This window comes from Vigna angularis, chromosome 2, assembly GCF_016808095.1.
Source record: "Vigna angularis cultivar LongXiaoDou No.4 chromosome 2, ASM1680809v1, whole genome shotgun sequence".
NCBI lineage: Eukaryota > Viridiplantae > Streptophyta > Magnoliopsida > Fabales > Fabaceae > Vigna > Vigna angularis.
In genome coordinates this window covers 46,905,659-46,923,088 of record NC_068971.1, presented here as the reverse complement: position 1 = coordinate 46,923,088, position 17,430 = coordinate 46,905,659, and the positions used below count along the sequence as shown (strand labels likewise).

At 32.8% G+C, this 17,430-nt stretch overlaps 3 protein-coding genes across 5 annotated transcripts; 2 read left to right on the top strand and 1 right to left on the bottom strand.

Moving 5' to 3' along the window:
* Nucleotides 1–625: 625 nt before the first annotated feature.
* LOC108329424 (uncharacterized) lies at nt 626–4,494 on the top strand. 2 transcript variants are annotated; one of them, XM_052873624.1, is made up of 3 exons: nt 626–857; nt 1,704–1,806; nt 3,247–4,494. In XM_052873624.1, the coding sequence occupies exon 3, from the start codon at nt 3,317–3,319 to the stop codon at nt 4,319–4,321; it is 1,005 nt and encodes a 334-aa protein (XP_052729584.1). In that variant the 5' UTR covers nt 626–857; nt 1,704–1,806; nt 3,247–3,316; the 3' UTR covers nt 4,322–4,494. The 2 variants fall into 2 exon arrangements, with proteins under 2 accessions (XP_052729584.1, XP_017419104.1); XM_017563615.2 differs by lacking the exon at nt 1,704–1,806.
* Nucleotides 4,495–6,021: 1,527 nt separating this feature from the next.
* On the bottom strand, nt 6,022–8,951 carry LOC108327928 (thylakoid lumenal 15 kDa protein 1, chloroplastic). Of its 2 annotated transcripts, none has more exons than XM_017561664.2 (8): nt 8,789–8,951; nt 8,577–8,711; nt 8,374–8,469; nt 7,848–7,920; nt 7,681–7,742; nt 7,088–7,163; nt 6,386–6,446; nt 6,022–6,306 (listed from the first exon to the last, which is right to left on the bottom strand). In XM_017561664.2, exons 1-8 carry the CDS (start codon nt 8,891–8,893, stop codon nt 6,255–6,257), a joined length of 660 nt encoding a protein of 219 aa, XP_017417153.1. In that variant the 5' UTR covers nt 8,894–8,951; the 3' UTR covers nt 6,022–6,254. The 2 variants fall into 2 exon arrangements, with proteins under 2 accessions (XP_017417153.1, XP_017417152.1); XM_017561663.2 differs by having other exon boundaries at nt 7,082–7,163; nt 8,789–8,949.
* A 3,291-nt stretch (nt 8,952–12,242) lies between these two features.
* Nucleotides 12,243–14,038, top strand: LOC128193327 (tropinone reductase homolog At5g06060-like). Its single transcript, XM_017561484.2, has 5 exons — nt 12,243–12,482; nt 12,592–12,799; nt 12,992–13,208; nt 13,311–13,417; nt 13,685–14,038. Exons 1-5 carry the CDS (start codon nt 12,388–12,390, stop codon nt 13,877–13,879), a joined length of 822 nt encoding a protein of 273 aa, XP_017416973.1. The 5' UTR covers nt 12,243–12,387; the 3' UTR covers nt 13,880–14,038.
* Nucleotides 14,039–17,430: the final 3,392 nt, after the last annotated feature.

The window sequence follows — 17,430 nt, the reverse complement described above, 5'->3', positions numbered from 1 at the left end:
ATAATTCTCATACAGATTTTTTCCCTCCTTATGGCGGTTATGTGAAAAAACAAACTACTAATATATTACTTAATGTTAGTTTTAACATGCACTCAAATATATTACTTCTATTCAGATGTTTGTTTTAAATAATATGGTGTAAATTGTATTAATTATGTTTGAAATTTTGTGAGATTATATTATCTTTCTTATGCTTACACTAATCTCTCAGATATGTGTGTAATGTTTTTTTTTTTTTAATTTAAGTGGTTAGATATTTTTAAAAATTAAGAAGAGTATAAATTAAAAAATTAAACAATATTTATGTAGTTTTTCAAATTTTCAGAAGTGATTAATGTAATTTATTATAAGACAGTTTATAAAGAAGATAATTGATGAGATTTAAAAGCTTTTGAAATATACAGTTTCCTTGATGCTTAATGTGTGGTAGTATTATGCTGAGATTTAATATTTCTAAAATATTAAATGTTTATTATAAGAAGGATTTATAATTAGTAATTAAAAATATGTACGAAGATTCATAGTTTTTTTTAAAAAAAAGAAAAGGTGGAAGAAAAAGGAATATGGAAATGGGGGAAGTGTAGGTCCTACAAAGTAAATAATAAAAGTTATATAATGGAAGGAATCACTGGGTTTCCAACGTGGAAGTGCAGAAGAAACAGAGAGAAAGAGAGGAAGAAGAGACGAAGAGAAAGGGGAAACACAAAGGAAAAGAGGAAGATCGATCGAGATCTCCCTTGTGTTGTTCACAGTTGAAGAAATTGAAGAGGAGAACGAGAGAAACTCAAGGGTATCACAAGTTTCGGGTTTCAGCACATCTAAACTTTTTTCCGTGGAGGTTGAAGAAGATCGAAGTGGTGAGGGATTTAGAGATTAAACTTCAATTTATTGCTATTTCTCTTGATTTCTGGAGTTGGATTCGTTGAATTGCTTCTGTGTGTTTGGTTTCGGTAAACTAGGGTTTTGAAAGGGAATCTTGTTTCTTGCGGAGTTTTCTGTGATAAATAAGCTGTTGGGTCGACTTGTGTAGCTTTGCAAATAGAGGGGCTGAGGGGATTGAGAAATTTGAAGACTTGGGAAAGTTGGAGAATTTACTCAAAAAGTGTTTGGCAGAAGTTCAGCCTTCGAGTCATGCGATAAATTGGGGTTTAAGCGTGGATTTTGCAACCATGTTTTATTTTTCTTTAAATTTCATGAATGAGATCTATGATGCTTGGTTTGAAGTTGGAATAATTGCTTTTACGAAAAATTTTCCAGTTTAGATGCTGTAAAAGGCGATGCTTTGTTTGAAAGCTTTTTAATGAAGTATCTAACCAGAAAATTTCATAAGCATACAACAAAATTCAAAATAAATTTGAGAACATGATTATCTGCAGTAAGTTTTAAGGATTCAACCTAAAAGAGAATAACTAAAGCTATATAGAGGATTTCAAAAGCTTTTAATTAAGTATCTAACCGGAAAATTTCATTAGCATACATCAAAATTCAAAATAAATTTGAGAACATGATTATTTGCTGTAGGTTTTGATGAGTCATCCTACTTTAAAAGAGAATAACTTAAGCTATACAAGTGATTTTGAAGTGGAAACAACTTTAATTGGGAGCTTACATTTAGTTCTTTGATCCTGAAAATTTTCAAAATGTCTTGATAACTATAGAATTCCCTGTAACTGTAACTTCGTGTAATTACTTTTTCTGTTCAGTATTTTGATCAGTCTACTTTAAAGGATCATTACTTTGGTGAAGGAACTCAAATCTGTGTGATCCTGAGCTTGTTGGAAAGCTTAGAAAATCTAGCTTCGTGTGGTAAAATCTCAAATACGATGTATTTCAATTCAGTTCCATGATAGGAGCGGAGTAGTTTAGTAAGGCTTTTATTTTTTTCTATATTTTAGAATTTACATGTTATAGGACGTCTTGATTCTTATATTTTAAAATTTGCATGCGGTAGTCTATGATATACAATTATCAGTTGTTTTATTCAATTTGTATTGAAAATAGTGCGCTGGCAAAGTTTTTGCGCCGTAGTAACAAAGTGAACAGATATGGTATGAGGTTGTTAGATGTGATACATTGAATACATCACTTGTTATTGCCTAGGATTTGTTTGATTGCAATTTTTCACGGGTCTATGTTAGAACACCTGCTTTTGCTGAAATAGGGACAATGTCTTACTTACCATGGTGAGAAAATAAATACTCTATGCGCTCATACTATACATATGTAAGCCACTGGGTGAACGTATCCTTTAGAAAAACATTGGGTGAATGGATCCCTGACATCATTCTGAAATACAGGGTCAACGGACCCTAGATTATGATAAGCATGTTATGCTTGATAGGTTGAGCTTGACAGGACACATAATTTGGTCAGTTGAGCTTGCCAATTGAGGCATGACCCTATATCTATTACTTGGTCTGTGGTTAATCTCTCTTATTATGGTGTATATAATTATACATGCATGTATGGTGGTATTATTGATGGTTTGAATTTGGCTAAATTATAACGAGAAATGAGAACATAGTTAGAATTTTTCATAATATTGAGTTTTTATGAGAAATAGAAAAATGTATAATTATTTGAATGATTATATATATTAGGGTACTTTGGGCTGACCTCGCTGTGTCTTAGTAGACCCCCTTTTCTATTAAAGGATGTGAAGAATGTTTTATCATTCCAATTTTATTTATAAAAAGATTATAATAGTTTTCTTAACTCTTTTGTTTTAAATTGCTATAAATTTGATATGATTGATTTTGTTTTCAACACTTAATATCATGAAGTAGGTTATTATCAAATTTGGGAAAGTCTCGTGTAAAATGGGTGGAAATAAGGTTTAGATTTACTCTAATCTATTCTAGTCATGGACACTGGATTTGGGTCATGATAATAATGGAGAAATAAGAGGGGATTCATCAGCATTGAAGCAACAGCTTACACTGGTGCATTTAATTTTAAAGTCTTGTGTGCATAACTTATATATTTTTCGTAAACCAAGTCCTCTCATGGATTTGTCTTAACGATAACCATTCTACTTTCAACATTTACATGGAGTTTTGGAATGAAATTTGTTTGTGGAATAACTATGAACATGGATTCCAGCTATATTGATTTTTAGGTTCTATTGCTTTACTCATTGATGACTTTTTTTTTTCACTGATGTCTGATGTATTTGACATGAGTTTTTCCTGTATGTGTATTGATGTTGAACTCAGTTTTGTTCATGTTGATGCTACCTGTATGTAGGTTTCAAGTTACTTCAGTTATTCCTCTGGGTGGTGGAGTCTGTGTTTAAAAAAAGTATTGACAATTCAAGATGCCAAAGGAGAGAAGGGATAGGTCCTTGTCGCATGAAAGTAGCAGAGCATCACCTTACCCGAGCAGCTCTAGTTGTGTTGGAAGATCTGCTCTTAGAGAGTCAGAGGAAAACGTTAAAGAATGGGAGGATGCTAGGTGTCCAGTGTGCATGGAACACCCTCACAATGCTGTTCTCCTTATATGTTCATCCCATGAGAAAGGATGCCGTCCTTACATGTGTAACACTAGCTATCGCCACTCAAACTGTCTTGATCAGTTCCGCAAGTCATTTGCTGAGACCGCATCAACCATTGCTCAAGTAGAAAGTCAAATTTCTAACACTGTCGATAGTATAATTGATGTGCCAGAAGACAGAAATGAGGAGGGGACTGTCCAAAGTGGAATTAATGTACCGGAAGACATAAGTGAGGTGACTGTCCAAAGTAGAATTGATGTGCCTGAAGACAGAAGTGAGGGTTTGGTTACAATGCAAGCCTTATCCTGTGACAATGAGGCAAAGTCAAAGTTAGTATGCCCTCTATGTAGAGGGCAAATAAAAGAGTGGAAAGTAGTGGAGGCGGCTCGGCATTTTATGAATGAAAAATCAAGGAGTTGTTCTTGTGAGACTTGCAACTTCACTGGCACATACCCAGATCTTAGAAAGCATGCAAGACTTGAACATCCTCTAGAGCGCCCATCTGCAGTAGACCCAGAACGTCAGCGTAACTGGAGGAGGTTAGAGCGCCAGAGGGATCTTGGCGACCTCCTTAGCACACTTCAAACTTCATTCGGGGTTGATGATCCCATAGATGATGGTGGTCTGCTAGCTGTGTTTTTCCTCATTCTTCAACCTGCATCTGTGTCCAGGGGCACCACACTCCAGATGCGAATAAGAAGACCCGCGACACTATGGGGGGAAAATTATGATGGACAGTCTGGATCTGATGATGCAAACGAATCTTCAGATGGAGGCTCTGATAATAGACCTCATCGTGGTCGAGGACAGCGGACTCCTCCGCCGTGACTTGCAAATCATTGATGATACTGGCTTGCTCTTCTCTCACCCTTTTCTGCCTTTCCAGAATGGTCATGAATACACGTCGGATATTGATTGTTTATCAGTATATTTAATATTTCTGCCATACTTCCCAGGGATTCTGAACGATTGAGCTTGAAATAAAATTTACCGTTGTGCCAGTGCCTCCTTTCTTTATTAGCTCATCTTGCTTCTTTCTTCTTGCTTCTTGCTGCATGCAAGGCTAAAAAAGAAGAGAAACATAGTGTGAGGTGTGAAGTGGAACCTGGCTATTAAGTCTGAGCAGGAACAAGTTTGTTTAGTTCAATGGCTGGCTTTCTAGAGTGTCAGAAGATAATTTCAGTGAGTATTTTTTTTTCTAAATTATGAAAGATTTACGATGATTTTTTTTGGGCATATATTAAAAGAACAATTGATATTAAGAGTCGAATTTTTGTACTTGTGGTACTGTATTCTGGCTTCATTCAATATGAAACCAATGTAATAGTCGAAATGATTTTTTTTATATATAAAATAGATTAAGTTTATACATTTCATATACTAAAAGGTTAATTGATATTTTATCGGATTTTACTCTGATCAATAATATATTAGTTACAATATAAGTAAACGACTCATTTATGTAAAATTTGATATGCATAAATTACAAAGATAATATCTAATGCTTAAATAATTGAATTAATTCATATTTTTATGAAATGTTCCCAAGTGCTCAATAAGTAGATTTCGTATTTTCTTACAAGAAAAAAAATATATCAGTGATGTAAACGTAAAGCTTAAAACATGTTGAAATGTTTTTTTTAATGTTGATGTTTAACAGCCTGGGGGGGGGGGGGGGATCTCTATTGGAACAGAAAACTCAATTACTAGGATAAGAATCAAATGGTAACATAGTGTGGCAAACAAAAAACAAGGTCGCAATACTCGAAGTCTATGACTTGTTAAGACTCCTGTATGGCATGGACATACATGGGTGAATATTGTATGTCATTTCTTTTTCCATGCAATGGAATGTGTGTATTCCTCTTTTGGTGATCTCCCTTTGTCTCATAATTTAGGGTGGTGAAAAATGGGTGTGGACATTTCACAACACCTTTAAATACGTTTTCTGAGTGAAGCTTTTCTGTCAGAAAGGAAGAAGGAGAAACTAGTATAACATTTGGTTGCTGAATAATAATAGTGCTTCATGCCAAACATAGAACTTACAAATGAACATGTACAACAACTTACCAGTTTGTGATTGATAATGTATGAATTGGAGACCTATTTTAGTTAGGCAACACAATCCTATCGAACATCATTTTTCACAATATTCTTTGAAGTGTCAAACTCCTTTATATCTAGTTTTACTTCTATATTTTGCAATCATATTCACGTATATCTTTTCAATCCATTTCATTGTCTTATGGGTAAATTTGAACAAAACTTTTTTTTATATATTTTAGGAGAGAAAATATTTTTTTTTTCATATATTAAAATTTGTATATGCACATGTTAAAAAAGTCAGAAAAATTATATGAAATAAATTATCGTACACATAAATAAAACTAATTTTAGCTTACCAAAAAACTAACTTTTTTTTTTTCGATTAAGAAATTTATTCAAAATTGACCCTAAGTCTTGCTCAAGGCCACTCCATGTATTCCTCAGTGTATTATTATACTATAGATGAAAGGAGTTGAGCTATGTGAAACAAATAGGTATGGTTAAGAGCGTTACATCACAATCTTATTGTCAATTGTATGGTGAATGGAAATTTGGAATAGTCTAGATTTTGTTGCTTTGTATTACAAGATTCCAACAACATGCCAAGCTGACAACTTCACAGACCGCACAGAGGATAATGGAGATACAAATATTTAGTGCATATATTTTGAAGGTCTTGGAGTGAGTCTTCTTCAGCAATGTCAGCAATGGAATACTAATTGCAGAACAATGTATCACGCGTAGCATTTCCAGTTGTTGGGTTCACTCTGTTACCAGAAACAACTTCGTTACAGATGAAGCATCTTCAGACAATAAAACAATCTTAATTTATGTATATAATCTTACCCATCAGCAACTTTGCAGAGGTATTCACGTTGATCTTCTCTTAGTGGTACATCCGTGAAGTCTGATTCCAACCAAAACAATAAGCAAACCATCAAATGAAGATGTAAATTTTTACTCTTGTGGTGTCATCGTGTCTTAACAAAGTTTATTTACGCTCTTAACATTACATTTACAGGTTCAGTTATTACATCAGCTCAAACATATCGTAAGTTTCCATGATTACTTCTCATACAGAAACCAAACTTATGCAGGTGCACTGTACTAATTTCTACACAAACGACTAATCTATATTCTAATATCTGAACTGCATGTTGAGTATTAAAAAATTTCCGGCAGATTTACTAGTGATGGACATATTTCATAAAAAAATACAAACTAAAACAGGGTGAGATCATGACAAATGGAAGCACAGTGCCATTGTCAAGGAGAATATAATTTGTCTTTGTAAAGTTCATAGACATATTCATGGATTTTGCAGACAAACTTGCTTCCCATTGTTTTTCCTCCATTATATGTTTTCTTCTTTCTCTCTAACTGGGCAGGTTTGGAACTATAGATTAGTAAACTAATCACCAGCCAATATCAATGCAGGAATTTTAATGAATTGAAAGCTATCATCAGAAGCACACTCTTTTACATCCATATTTCCCTTGAAGCGAAATAGTAGCACATTCTAGTTTAAGTGGTATTACATACCAGCACCTGTAATAATTGATCCCTTAAAAGAAGTATTTCCTGTTGCAAGTGCACCTTCCAAGTTAGCATTGCTTAAGTTTGCCTGCAGAAAGTGGTATGCAGAACAGAACCAAAAAGAAATTCGTCAATTAAAGTGGACTGGGTAACAATTATAAGAAAATTTGAAGTTGTTAATCGTTTCCCGTCTGATTCTATCCATATGCAATTTATCATTCTGTCTGATTGCAGATGGCTAACAATTATGTTAATGATGCATCATATAAGTTAACTTGATTGCACCTTCTATGTTATAATTGGACGTGTTCACGTTCTTTACTAGTGATTTCTTTTAGAACATGTTCGTGTGCATTCACTAATATCCCTCATATTTCCATTTGGTCATTTAGTATCCCGTTTTCTCTGTATCTATTTGAAACATTTGTAATTTCTCTTCTAATAATATAACAAAAGGACGGGATGAGGAAACAGTTAATCAGATGTTGAGAAATTTGAGGATTAATCATCTACCCTCCACTCACACTATTTCCCTATGTTTGATCACTCCCATTACGTAAAATTTTGGGTTGATGTGAGCACAATACACACAAAACAACAATTACCTTCGTCACATTAGCCAGGGAAAAATCAGCATTTCGAAGATCAGCATCCGAAAGATCAGCACCTGACAAAGACAGCAGATGGGGGAGAGAATATAAATGTGAACGGTAAACAGGATTCGAAATGTTTACATTACATTCATTATTATAACATGAAGTGTTGGACAAACCTGTTAAATCAGCATCAAAGAAGCTAGCACCTATTAACTTTGCACCTTTAAAATTGGCTTGTCTCAGTATGGACTGTACCAGGCAACGTTAGTTAACTTATTAAATTTTGATCAAAAGCACACATTTGAATGACTCCATCATCAAATTTCAAATCAGTTTAGTTTTAAACAGAGTTTAATGAGAAAATAAATTTTGCACTTGCAGTGTAAAAAGTTTTTATACTACGATTCAATTAGACATTATCATAGGTAAGTTTATGAACTTCATACAGAAACTACTTAAATTCAAGATTATCCCGATCATTAATTAGTTAAGAATGTAAAAATCTTTGCAGTACAGAAATTATCTTGAATTTAATTAGAATGTCATACAATTATGGATTGTTATGTTCGACAAGATTGTTTTATTTATAATAATTACCTTAAAAGTTAATTTGATTTAAAAAAAACTATGTTGAAAGATAAAATGCATTAAAAGTAAACTCCTTTGAAAATTAAAAACAAAGGGGAAAATAAAAAGTTACACCGTTTTGAAGTCTTGTTTGATCAGAGTCTTGCCACTGAAGTCCTTCCCAGTGAGATCTTGTCCCCGTGTCACTTCTTGCCCGTATGGACCTCCACCCTGAATTCTCCATACCCATCATTCATGAACTCAAAAAGCCTTTAACTTGAATAACTGGGGTTCAAAATTCTTATCGATAAACTATAAAATGTTGAGTTATTGATTACCTTGAATGCAAGTGCGGGATCAACAAAGATGAAAGAGGCAGAGAGGAGAGCCACGAGGGTGGCACCAGACACAGACTCACCCAATGGAAATGCGAGTTTCTGAGATGGTTGGCGAGTTTGCTTTGCGTTGAATCCCTGTGAAACGAAGCTAAGAGAATTACGGTGTTGAAGATGAATAAGAGAGAAATAGGTAATAGGTAGAGTATACGAACCAGAAGAGGAAGATGAAAAAGAGTAGTGGGTTTGAAATTGGAGTTTGAGAGAGAAAGATGTGGCTTAGAAGTGGAACACAAGGAGACCTTCAGAACAAGAGCCATTTCTTGCAGTCACACCCACGCAGATGCAACTGTGATAGGTACCATCTGGCATGTGGATAATGTAATATCTCAAGCCTTTTTCTTTCTCATTTCAAAGCAAATTCTTCTATGATTTTTAATCTTAAAATTTCTATCATCATGATTAGAAACATTACCGCAAAATATATGCTTCCCACAAATAATTTAACTTCAAAAAATTACTTTATAAGCATGACTAGAAAAGATAATTGTTCATTTGGAAATGATTTATATTTATTTAATTTAAAAAGTGATAAATTTATATAGAATGATAAAATAAAAAACGGTTAATTTGAAAAAAAAAACCACTAATGTTTTACTAGTTTAAATTTATTTATATTTTAATACTAAAAAAATTATTATAAACAAAAAATAATTTATTATTATATTGATTAAATTAGACATAATTTTATAAACTAAAAATTATTATTATTTAAATTACTTTCTATTATTAGTAAAAAGTTATAAATTAATTTAAGAATTTGAATTATTATTAATTTGAAATCAGTCTCCAATTTAAAAACTATAATTAACTTACATAACTATATATAATGTAACAAAGTGTAAACTCCAATTCATTTAAGGTCCATATGGAACTTCATAAAACAACATGGGTATAATTCATAAAACAACAATTAAATATGCATACAAATAATAAGAGGCAAACTCTTTCTCGAATTTGTTTGAATATATATGGATCGGAAAATTTTGCATCGATTGTACAGGTATACGTACGATAATATTTAACTTATTATGTAATTTAAAAGATTTTTTTTCTCTTCATTCTATTTAATTTAAAATTTTATTCTTTTTAAACAACTTTTTCATTTTAAATCTTTTTTAATTTGTTTAATATTTACAAAATTAATTAAAATATTTTATGGTAAAAGCCTAGAAAATCATGTTTTATACGTGATAAAGTGTTTTAAATAACGATTCAGTTATTTTAATATTAAAAGTTTAAAAATATAAATAAAATTTATATTTGTGAGTTTTATTATCTAAAAACATATTATTTCTCTAAAAAAATTTCTAAGAGTTTTATATCTTCTTCTAAGTTTTCTAACTACATTTTTGTTTGTTTAATGATTAAAGTTCGTCTAAGAGATTCTTGAGGCGAGATCTTCAAGTCTATCTGATCCATTTATGTGAAGAGTAAGTTGATTTATGCTATTTTTCCTTAATTTATGCATTTTTTCATGTATATTAATTATTTTAATCGCTCGTGCCATCTGAGTCTTCTATAAGACTCTCTGTTGATTAGTGGTCTTGATGGTATGTCATGATCATGTTTAGAAGTAGATAGGGTTCTTGGAGCTATGGGAGATGTTTTAAGGTCTTTAGAGTCGTTTGGTCATCTAACTACTAAGGAATGCTAGTTACTCTGATTTTAGCTAATAGACAAGTTTTGATTAATGCTTGTATGCTTGTATGTTAGTTAGATTGTGTAACTGAGTTGTTTGGTGATATATGATCTGTTAAGTTGAATTAGGAAGCTTTAATTGCAATTAAAAATAATGTGATTAAAACTCTACTATGATTGAATGATTGAACTTGTATTTGAAGTGAATTATAATGTTGAAATGTATATGATTGAGAAATAATTGGTTTGAGCATTCGTGATTGGTGTTAGAGTGGTTTTGCAAACTTGTAATGACATAAATATGCAAAATTTTGTTATACATGATTACGTTGACTTGTTGAACGAGCATATACTCGTTGGACGAAGTCAAAATCAGAGAGCTACTGACTTAATGGTTGCGAAGCGAAAAAAGTCTTGTTAAGCAAAACCAAAATCAAAGGGTTCATAGACTTGATGGTTGCTGGGCAAGAATATACTTGATGGACAAAAATATACTTGCTGACGACTTTTGGGAGATTTTAAATTTGTAAGTTCCAATGGTTTTCTTGCAAAGCAAACATATTTGGTTGCTGATTGAGTGTGCTGTCATGCACTATTAGTTAAGCGAGCAAATATGGTGGGTGAGCGATAATGCTTCAGCTGAGTGAGCAGATCTGGTGGTTGAGTGAAAATATCATAATTTTAACTAAATTTTTATATACTTCTTATAATGTGTTTAATGTGTGTGATTATGTGAATGTGAAAATAATGGTTGGTTTATAATATGATATGTGAATGGTTGGAACCAATCCAATGAGGAATTGATGGTGATGTTGTTAGTGTGTGCTTTGACATATGGGGATTCTAAAGTAGGCATCTCGATATACTACTAATCATTCAACTTATATAAAGATGAATGAGGTGAGAAAGAATGACAAGAGGTCTTTACCCTGAACTTTTGGTCTTAGTTGTCAAAGCATTTGTCCAAGTAAGTCAACTTCTTATATGTTTGTATGATTGATAGAATGTTATAAATGTTGAACTAATATGTGATATTTTAAATTGTTTATGAAATTTTCTTTTACTAACTTACCATCACTTGTTGGTGTGAGTAGAAGATGAGTTGTGTTTTTATGTTGTTATAGAGACCAATGATGCTAACGAGTGATATGTTAGGTTTAGCTAGATACTGTATAGTAGTTTTTATTTTTAGAGAAATTTATTAGTTTTTTGAGACCTTGTACATTTTTAATCTAGATAAATGTTTTGTATGGTTCTTATCTATCTCTTACGTATTATCATAATATATGATGTTTTGTTTAGTAATTTATACTAAGATATTACATATTAATTATTAAATTATCCTACGGATATTTTTGTTGTGTCAAGATATTATCTGCCAATTTGAAATATAAAAGCTAAACTCATTATTAAGTGTATAATCTTATTCACAAATCAACGTATAATAATATAAAATTATCGCCTTATATATTAAATTATTTTTAAAAGTATAATTGAGAAATAACTAGAAAGAAGACTATAGATACCAATAAAATAATAGTAACATAAACACAAATTAAATAAAGAAATAATTTATTGTGAACCTAGAAGCTATATTCAATATAAAGTCAACAATTAAGAATGATCTAAAGCAATAATGTAATTTCACTCCAATCAAATATGGGTAATTATAAAATATTTATTCTTTATGTTTTGTGAAAATTAAATGCCTGTGGCGATAAATAATATAATTAACCAAAAGTTACAAAGAAAATTTAAAAACATAAACAGAAGAAAATTCCAAAAAATTAAACTACTGTGCAAGTCAATAAAATCCAACACTAAACAGTTATAATATTAAGATTACAGTATTCTAGGTGGGTGTCTTTTCCACAAAGGTGGCTCTCACTAATTGTGTTAGAAGCAGCCATGGTCCTGTTCTCTATCTGTATTGCAGTGCATCAAGTCAAAACAAGTTTCTACTTAAAAAATCACTTTCAAAAGGTGCATTTATTGTCTAGGCTATGTTCTTATTGAATGTTTAACTATATAATATAGATCACGGTGAACATTAAGAAAATTTCAATTATCAATCTCCAAACGCGCTTCTAGAGAAAAAAAAAACAGAAAAAAAATGACAGAGCCAGAAATCAGCAGAAGTAAGAGAGGAGGAAGATGGTCTCTCAGAGGAATGACGGCTCTTGTCACCGGCGGCACTCGCGGGATCGGGTTGGTTTTCATCTTTCTTTCTAGATCATCTCAACATACTTTCTCTTTTTGATTGTTCATTTCACTTTGTTTTGGTCTGATGATTCATTTGTTTCAAACTGTTTTTTAGACACGCCATAGTGAGTGACTTGGCCACGTTTGGCGCGGCTGTGCATACTTGTTCAAGGACCCAAACGGAGCTCGACAAGTGCTTAGAAGAGTGGCAGAGTGAAGGCTTTCAGGTTACTGGATCGGTGTGTGACGTGTCCTCGCCTCCTCAGAGAGAGAATCTTATTCAGGAAGTAGCATCCACCTTCAATGGCAAGCTTAACATCTATGTCAGTTTGTTCTACTCATAATGTTCATGCATTTGATTATATTGTATTTACAAGTCTTGTTAAGTAGAAAAGAAAATGTATTAATGCACAGCCTCATGGTAGATACAACAATGAAGAAGGAATTATACTGTTTATAGTTAGATATGTTTTATTCATTAATCATAAGTATGCATGAGTTTTGTTTTATTTTAGGTAAACAACGTTGGAACAAACTTTAGAAAGCCAACAATTGAGTACAGTGCTGAAGAATACTCACAGCTGATGACAATTAATTTAGACTCCTCATTCCATCTGTGCCAACTTGCATATCCTCTTCTGAAAGAATCTGGAAATGGAAGCATTGTGTTCATTTCATCTGTGGCTGGTGTGGTCAGCTTGGGTACTGGAGCTGTCTATGCAGCAAGCAAAGGTGAGTGTCATCATCAGGTTTTTTCTTTCATGAACATGTGATCGTTGAAATTTTATCACAAAGAAATAAATATATTTACAATTTTGCTCTACTGAATTGCAGCTGCAATTAATCAGCTTACAAAAGATCTGGCATGTGAATGGGCAAAAGACAACATAAGGAGCAACTGTGTTGTACCGTGGGCTACTAGGACTCCGCTTGTTGAACATGTAATTTCTCTTGGCTGTTTTCCTTTATATAATAAGTCTAATATTAATATTGTAGAGTTGAATTTAGAAATAAGTTAACTTCTTATATGGTACAATAAGATAAAATTGATTTTAATGAGATTTGTTGTTGCTAGGTCGCTTTTATAGATTTGAGTCAGACATCAGTCTATTTCTTAACCTAAATAAATAGAATACAAAATAGTGTTTATCTGTGTTACATGATGTGGTGAATTTGTTCTAACTTTTTTTATTTATTTTTTTTGGTAGTTGTTGAAAGATGAAAAGTTTGTGGATGAAATAATGTCCCGTACACCAATCAAGCGTATAGCAGAAGCAGAAGAAGTGTCATCGTTGGTGACTTTCCTTTGCTTGCCAGCAGCTTCTTACATCACTGGACAGGTTATCTGTGTTGATGGAGGATTAACAGTGAATGGATTTCAACCCACCATGAGAATTACCTGAAATCACTATTTCGAATAAATGATTCTCATTACAATAAGTGGACTATAAATTATGTGCAATTTGCTTTTCTCTCCTTTCTAGTTGCATAAGAAAATAAATTGTATTCTGGTAAATGGGATTTTCTTTAAATAACTTTAATGCCTTCTGATTTTGTATTAATTAGTTATTTAGTTTTCTAATTTTTTAGTTTCATTTATTTTGGTCTTTTTAATATTTTTTAGATTTAATTTATTCTATTAATTTTTTTTAAAACTGTTCTATTTAAATGGATATCAATGCCCGTAACATATCAATTCATAAGATTTTTAATTTTTTCAAACTATTTATTTATTTTTTAATATTTTAATTTTAGAAAATATAAACTATAACATACCAAGTTATAGTCGTCTCATGTTTCTTTGACAATATCACAATTGTTATTAGCAAGTATGATTTATGTTTTTTAATAAATTAAAAAATCCACGAATTGATGCATGGTATCTACATGTTAATAACATAAGGACCAAATTCAACTTTTAAAAGAATTGAAAGAAAAAATTATATAAAAAAAATAAGGAAACCAAAACTATCGAAATCAAATTACACTAAGCCTAGAATAAATTATATATACCATAGTTAAATACTATTATCTAATCATAAATTATGAGTATGAAAAGCTTTTTTGTTTTTATATGTCAGAATCAGTAAAATCCACGCACGTATCGCTTAGTAGAATTCACGTGTCAAGAGGGAGGCTCGACACTCAGATGACAGACGCCAGGTGTCAAGTGAAGAGGGTCCGAAAATCAGTTAGTGAAAAACAGGTGTCGACTAAAGAGGGGACGTTCGTTCTGACGTGCGGAGCAAAACTTGGATTTTCAGAAAATCTACTCCACTCTCTGCATGCACCCACTTTTCAGATTTCTGAAGGATCCCATTCTCTCCTCCTTCTCTCTACGTCTTCTTCATCTTCTCTCTGAGAAAACACTCACTTTCTCTCCTCCGATCACTATTCCGGCACCGTAGGATCACTTCCGGCGTCCCAAGCTTTAGTTTGATCCGATTGGTTTCAAATTCTGAACGGGTAAGTTTTCTTGTCTTAACCGTTCGTTCTTGTAAACATGAAAACCAAGTTCTGGTTGCATGAGCCCTTAGTTTCATTCTGAACGAGTTTGGTCTGTTGTTTTACTTTGGATCGAAGAGTCGTTGAGCGTTGAGGGTAGAAAGGATCGTAGTTCAGCGAACTGAGTCCCAGTCTGAGGGACGTACGTTCACGCTCTGAAGTAAGGGAAGCTTATTTAATTTAATTTGTATGCTGTTGAAATGTTTGAACGTTCGTTTCGTTGATTGAATGATTTTGATGCATGATGACTGATGTGATTGGATTGAATGAACGTTCGTTGAGTTACTAAATTAAAGTGAAGTATGATTATTGCGATAATTGACTATATGATATATGATGGTTGCCATGTCTGATGTATGAAATATATGAAACTTATATGATATGGATTGTATGAAGTATGAAAGTTGATTATGATATAAATGTATAAAGTTATGAAACTATATGTTAAGAAATGAGTTTGAAAATAAATGAGTTTGGTATGAAATTTCTCATATAAAAGTGTACGTTCGTTACTGAACGGTCATTGACCGTTCGGTTTTCCTGGTGAACCTAGTTGAAACGGGATTATTTCATTTGGAGAGAATCCTAGTTGAGGACGAGCGTCCTCGGGTGGTAATACTATGCTTGAGCGTTCGGCCAAGCACAGTTGTATCTGGGTATCCTATGATAAACTCAAAATTTATATATATATATATATAATGGTATATTTTCGTTGTTCGTAAACACTACTTCGATAGTATCTTATTATATTTATCAAGCCTTTTATTATAAGTTTAGTAGTGCTCGGTCTTACACCTAGCGCTCGTACTGAGTAGTGCTTGGTCTTACACATAGCGCTCGTACTGAGTAGTGTTCGGTCTTACACAAAGCGCTCGTGCTCGTTTCCTTATATAATCTATCTTGATGAAAAATAACATTCGTCTAACTTCAATAGAATTTTCTTCTCTGCCATGCTCGGTCATTTACTGGCATTCAGATTTCTTGATGTAAAATCAAATAAGTTAAATATCCATAAGCGTTCGATTTCTTCATGAGAATTCTTCTAAGTATTATTATTGGAATATCTTGAAGTGTCTGTATCGATTGATTCCAGCATAGAGTCGTAACCTTTGGCGAGGTCTTTTCAGCGTTCGGTCAGAGTTATCAAGAGTCAGTTCCTATAATTGATTCACTTTGTAATGAACGTTCGGTTCATTCGTTCCTTGCTATATCTATTACACTCGGTTTCTCTCTCAAACCGACAGTAAACCTCTCGGTCTTACTCTATTCTAGAACTGGAGACCTCTCTGTCTCGTTCCAAGCATTCGTCCTCGTTCTGAGTGAGGATAGAACGTTCGGTATTTGGTGTCTTTATAAACCTTTGAACAAAGATGAAATTTAACTTATTGGCAATAAAGATGAATTTGAGAAAAGTGATAATGAAAGATGGAATTGAGAATGATTATGAATGAAATAAGAAGAGAATGTGATATGAATGAAATGATGTGAAGTTGAACGAGCGTTCCAGGGAGGAACGACTCATGGATGAATGTTGGAATTTGTAAAGTATGACTGTGGGAAGCTAATGTTGGCTGTTCATCCTGATGTTTCGTGGGTACTCGTCCTCACGTAGAGGAGGGTAGGTCATGTGTGGAAACGGCAGGAGGTCCCGTCCTTAGGGGTACTTTGGATGAATAGGACTAACCTCGGGTGGCAACTGATGAGAGTATTCCAGTTACTACATCACCCGGGTGCACGAACGTCTGTAGCTACGCAGATTTCATACAGTCCGGACAGTCAGTCTAGTGATAGGCTTTGTATGATACATACGTTGAAATTTATTTGGTGTTGGATTATTTGAAATGTATGTTTATGCATGAATTAAATTACATAAGCTTACCCTTCGTTTCCTGTCGTGTCTGGTTTTGTACGTCCGTCCTTGTCATTGCAATGATCATCCGTGTGGATGTGAGCAGAAGGAGACGAGCGGCTGGAAGAGGCGCTGGAAGAAGAAAATTTGGAAGAAGTTGAAGCAAAGATAGAACAGTAGAACGTTCGATCCTTTGTCTAGTTAATGAGGTGGTCGTTCGATCACCTTCCCTTTCTTTAAGAATGACCGTTCAGTATTTTTTTTTTGTAAACCGTTCGGTCAGGTTTACTTATCTTGTACGACTTAAATTTGTAATCTTTTTTGTAAAGTCGTTCGGCCATGAGCGTACGATCGACTCTAGTGTAAGATTGATTCTGGATTATTATTAATGTGATTATTCTAATATATAGTTTATTGCTATATTTTTGGGATGTTACATTATATAATAATTATTTTTAAAATTATAATAAAATTATTTAAACATGTAAAAAAAACTTTTATATATATTACCCCGGACATGTATATTAAAATATTTAAAATAATATTAATTTTTATATATTAACTAATTAGAAATAATTCTAACACATTTCTTAATAATTA

Excerpts from the sequence above, each read along its gene's own strand:
- LOC108329424 (XM_017563615.2), top strand. The coding sequence starts at position 3,317 with ATGCCAAAGGAGAGAAGGGATAGGTCCTTGTCGCATGAAAGTAGCAGA.
- LOC108327928 (XM_017561663.2), bottom strand. The coding sequence starts at position 8,893 with ATGGCTCTTGTTCTGAAGGTCTCCTTGTGTTCCACTTCTAAGCCACAT. Across the intron at positions 8,470-8,576 it reads ATCCCGCACTTGCATTCAAG|GGTGGAGGTCCATACGGGCA; the intron begins GTAATCAATAAC and ends TGGAGAATTCAG. Across the intron at positions 7,743-7,847 it reads CTTTGATGCTGATTTAACAG|GTGCTGATCTTTCGGATGCT; the intron begins GTTTGTCCAACA and ends TGTCTTTGTCAG.
- LOC128193327 (XM_017561484.2), top strand. The coding sequence starts at position 12,388 with ATGACAGAGCCAGAAATCAGCAGAAGTAAGAGAGGAGGAAGATGGTCT. Across the intron at positions 12,483-12,591 it reads GGCGGCACTCGCGGGATCGG|ACACGCCATAGTGAGTGACT; the intron begins GTTGGTTTTCAT and ends ACTGTTTTTTAG. Across the intron at positions 12,800-12,991 it reads ATGGCAAGCTTAACATCTAT|GTAAACAACGTTGGAACAAA; the intron begins GTCAGTTTGTTC and ends GTTTTATTTTAG.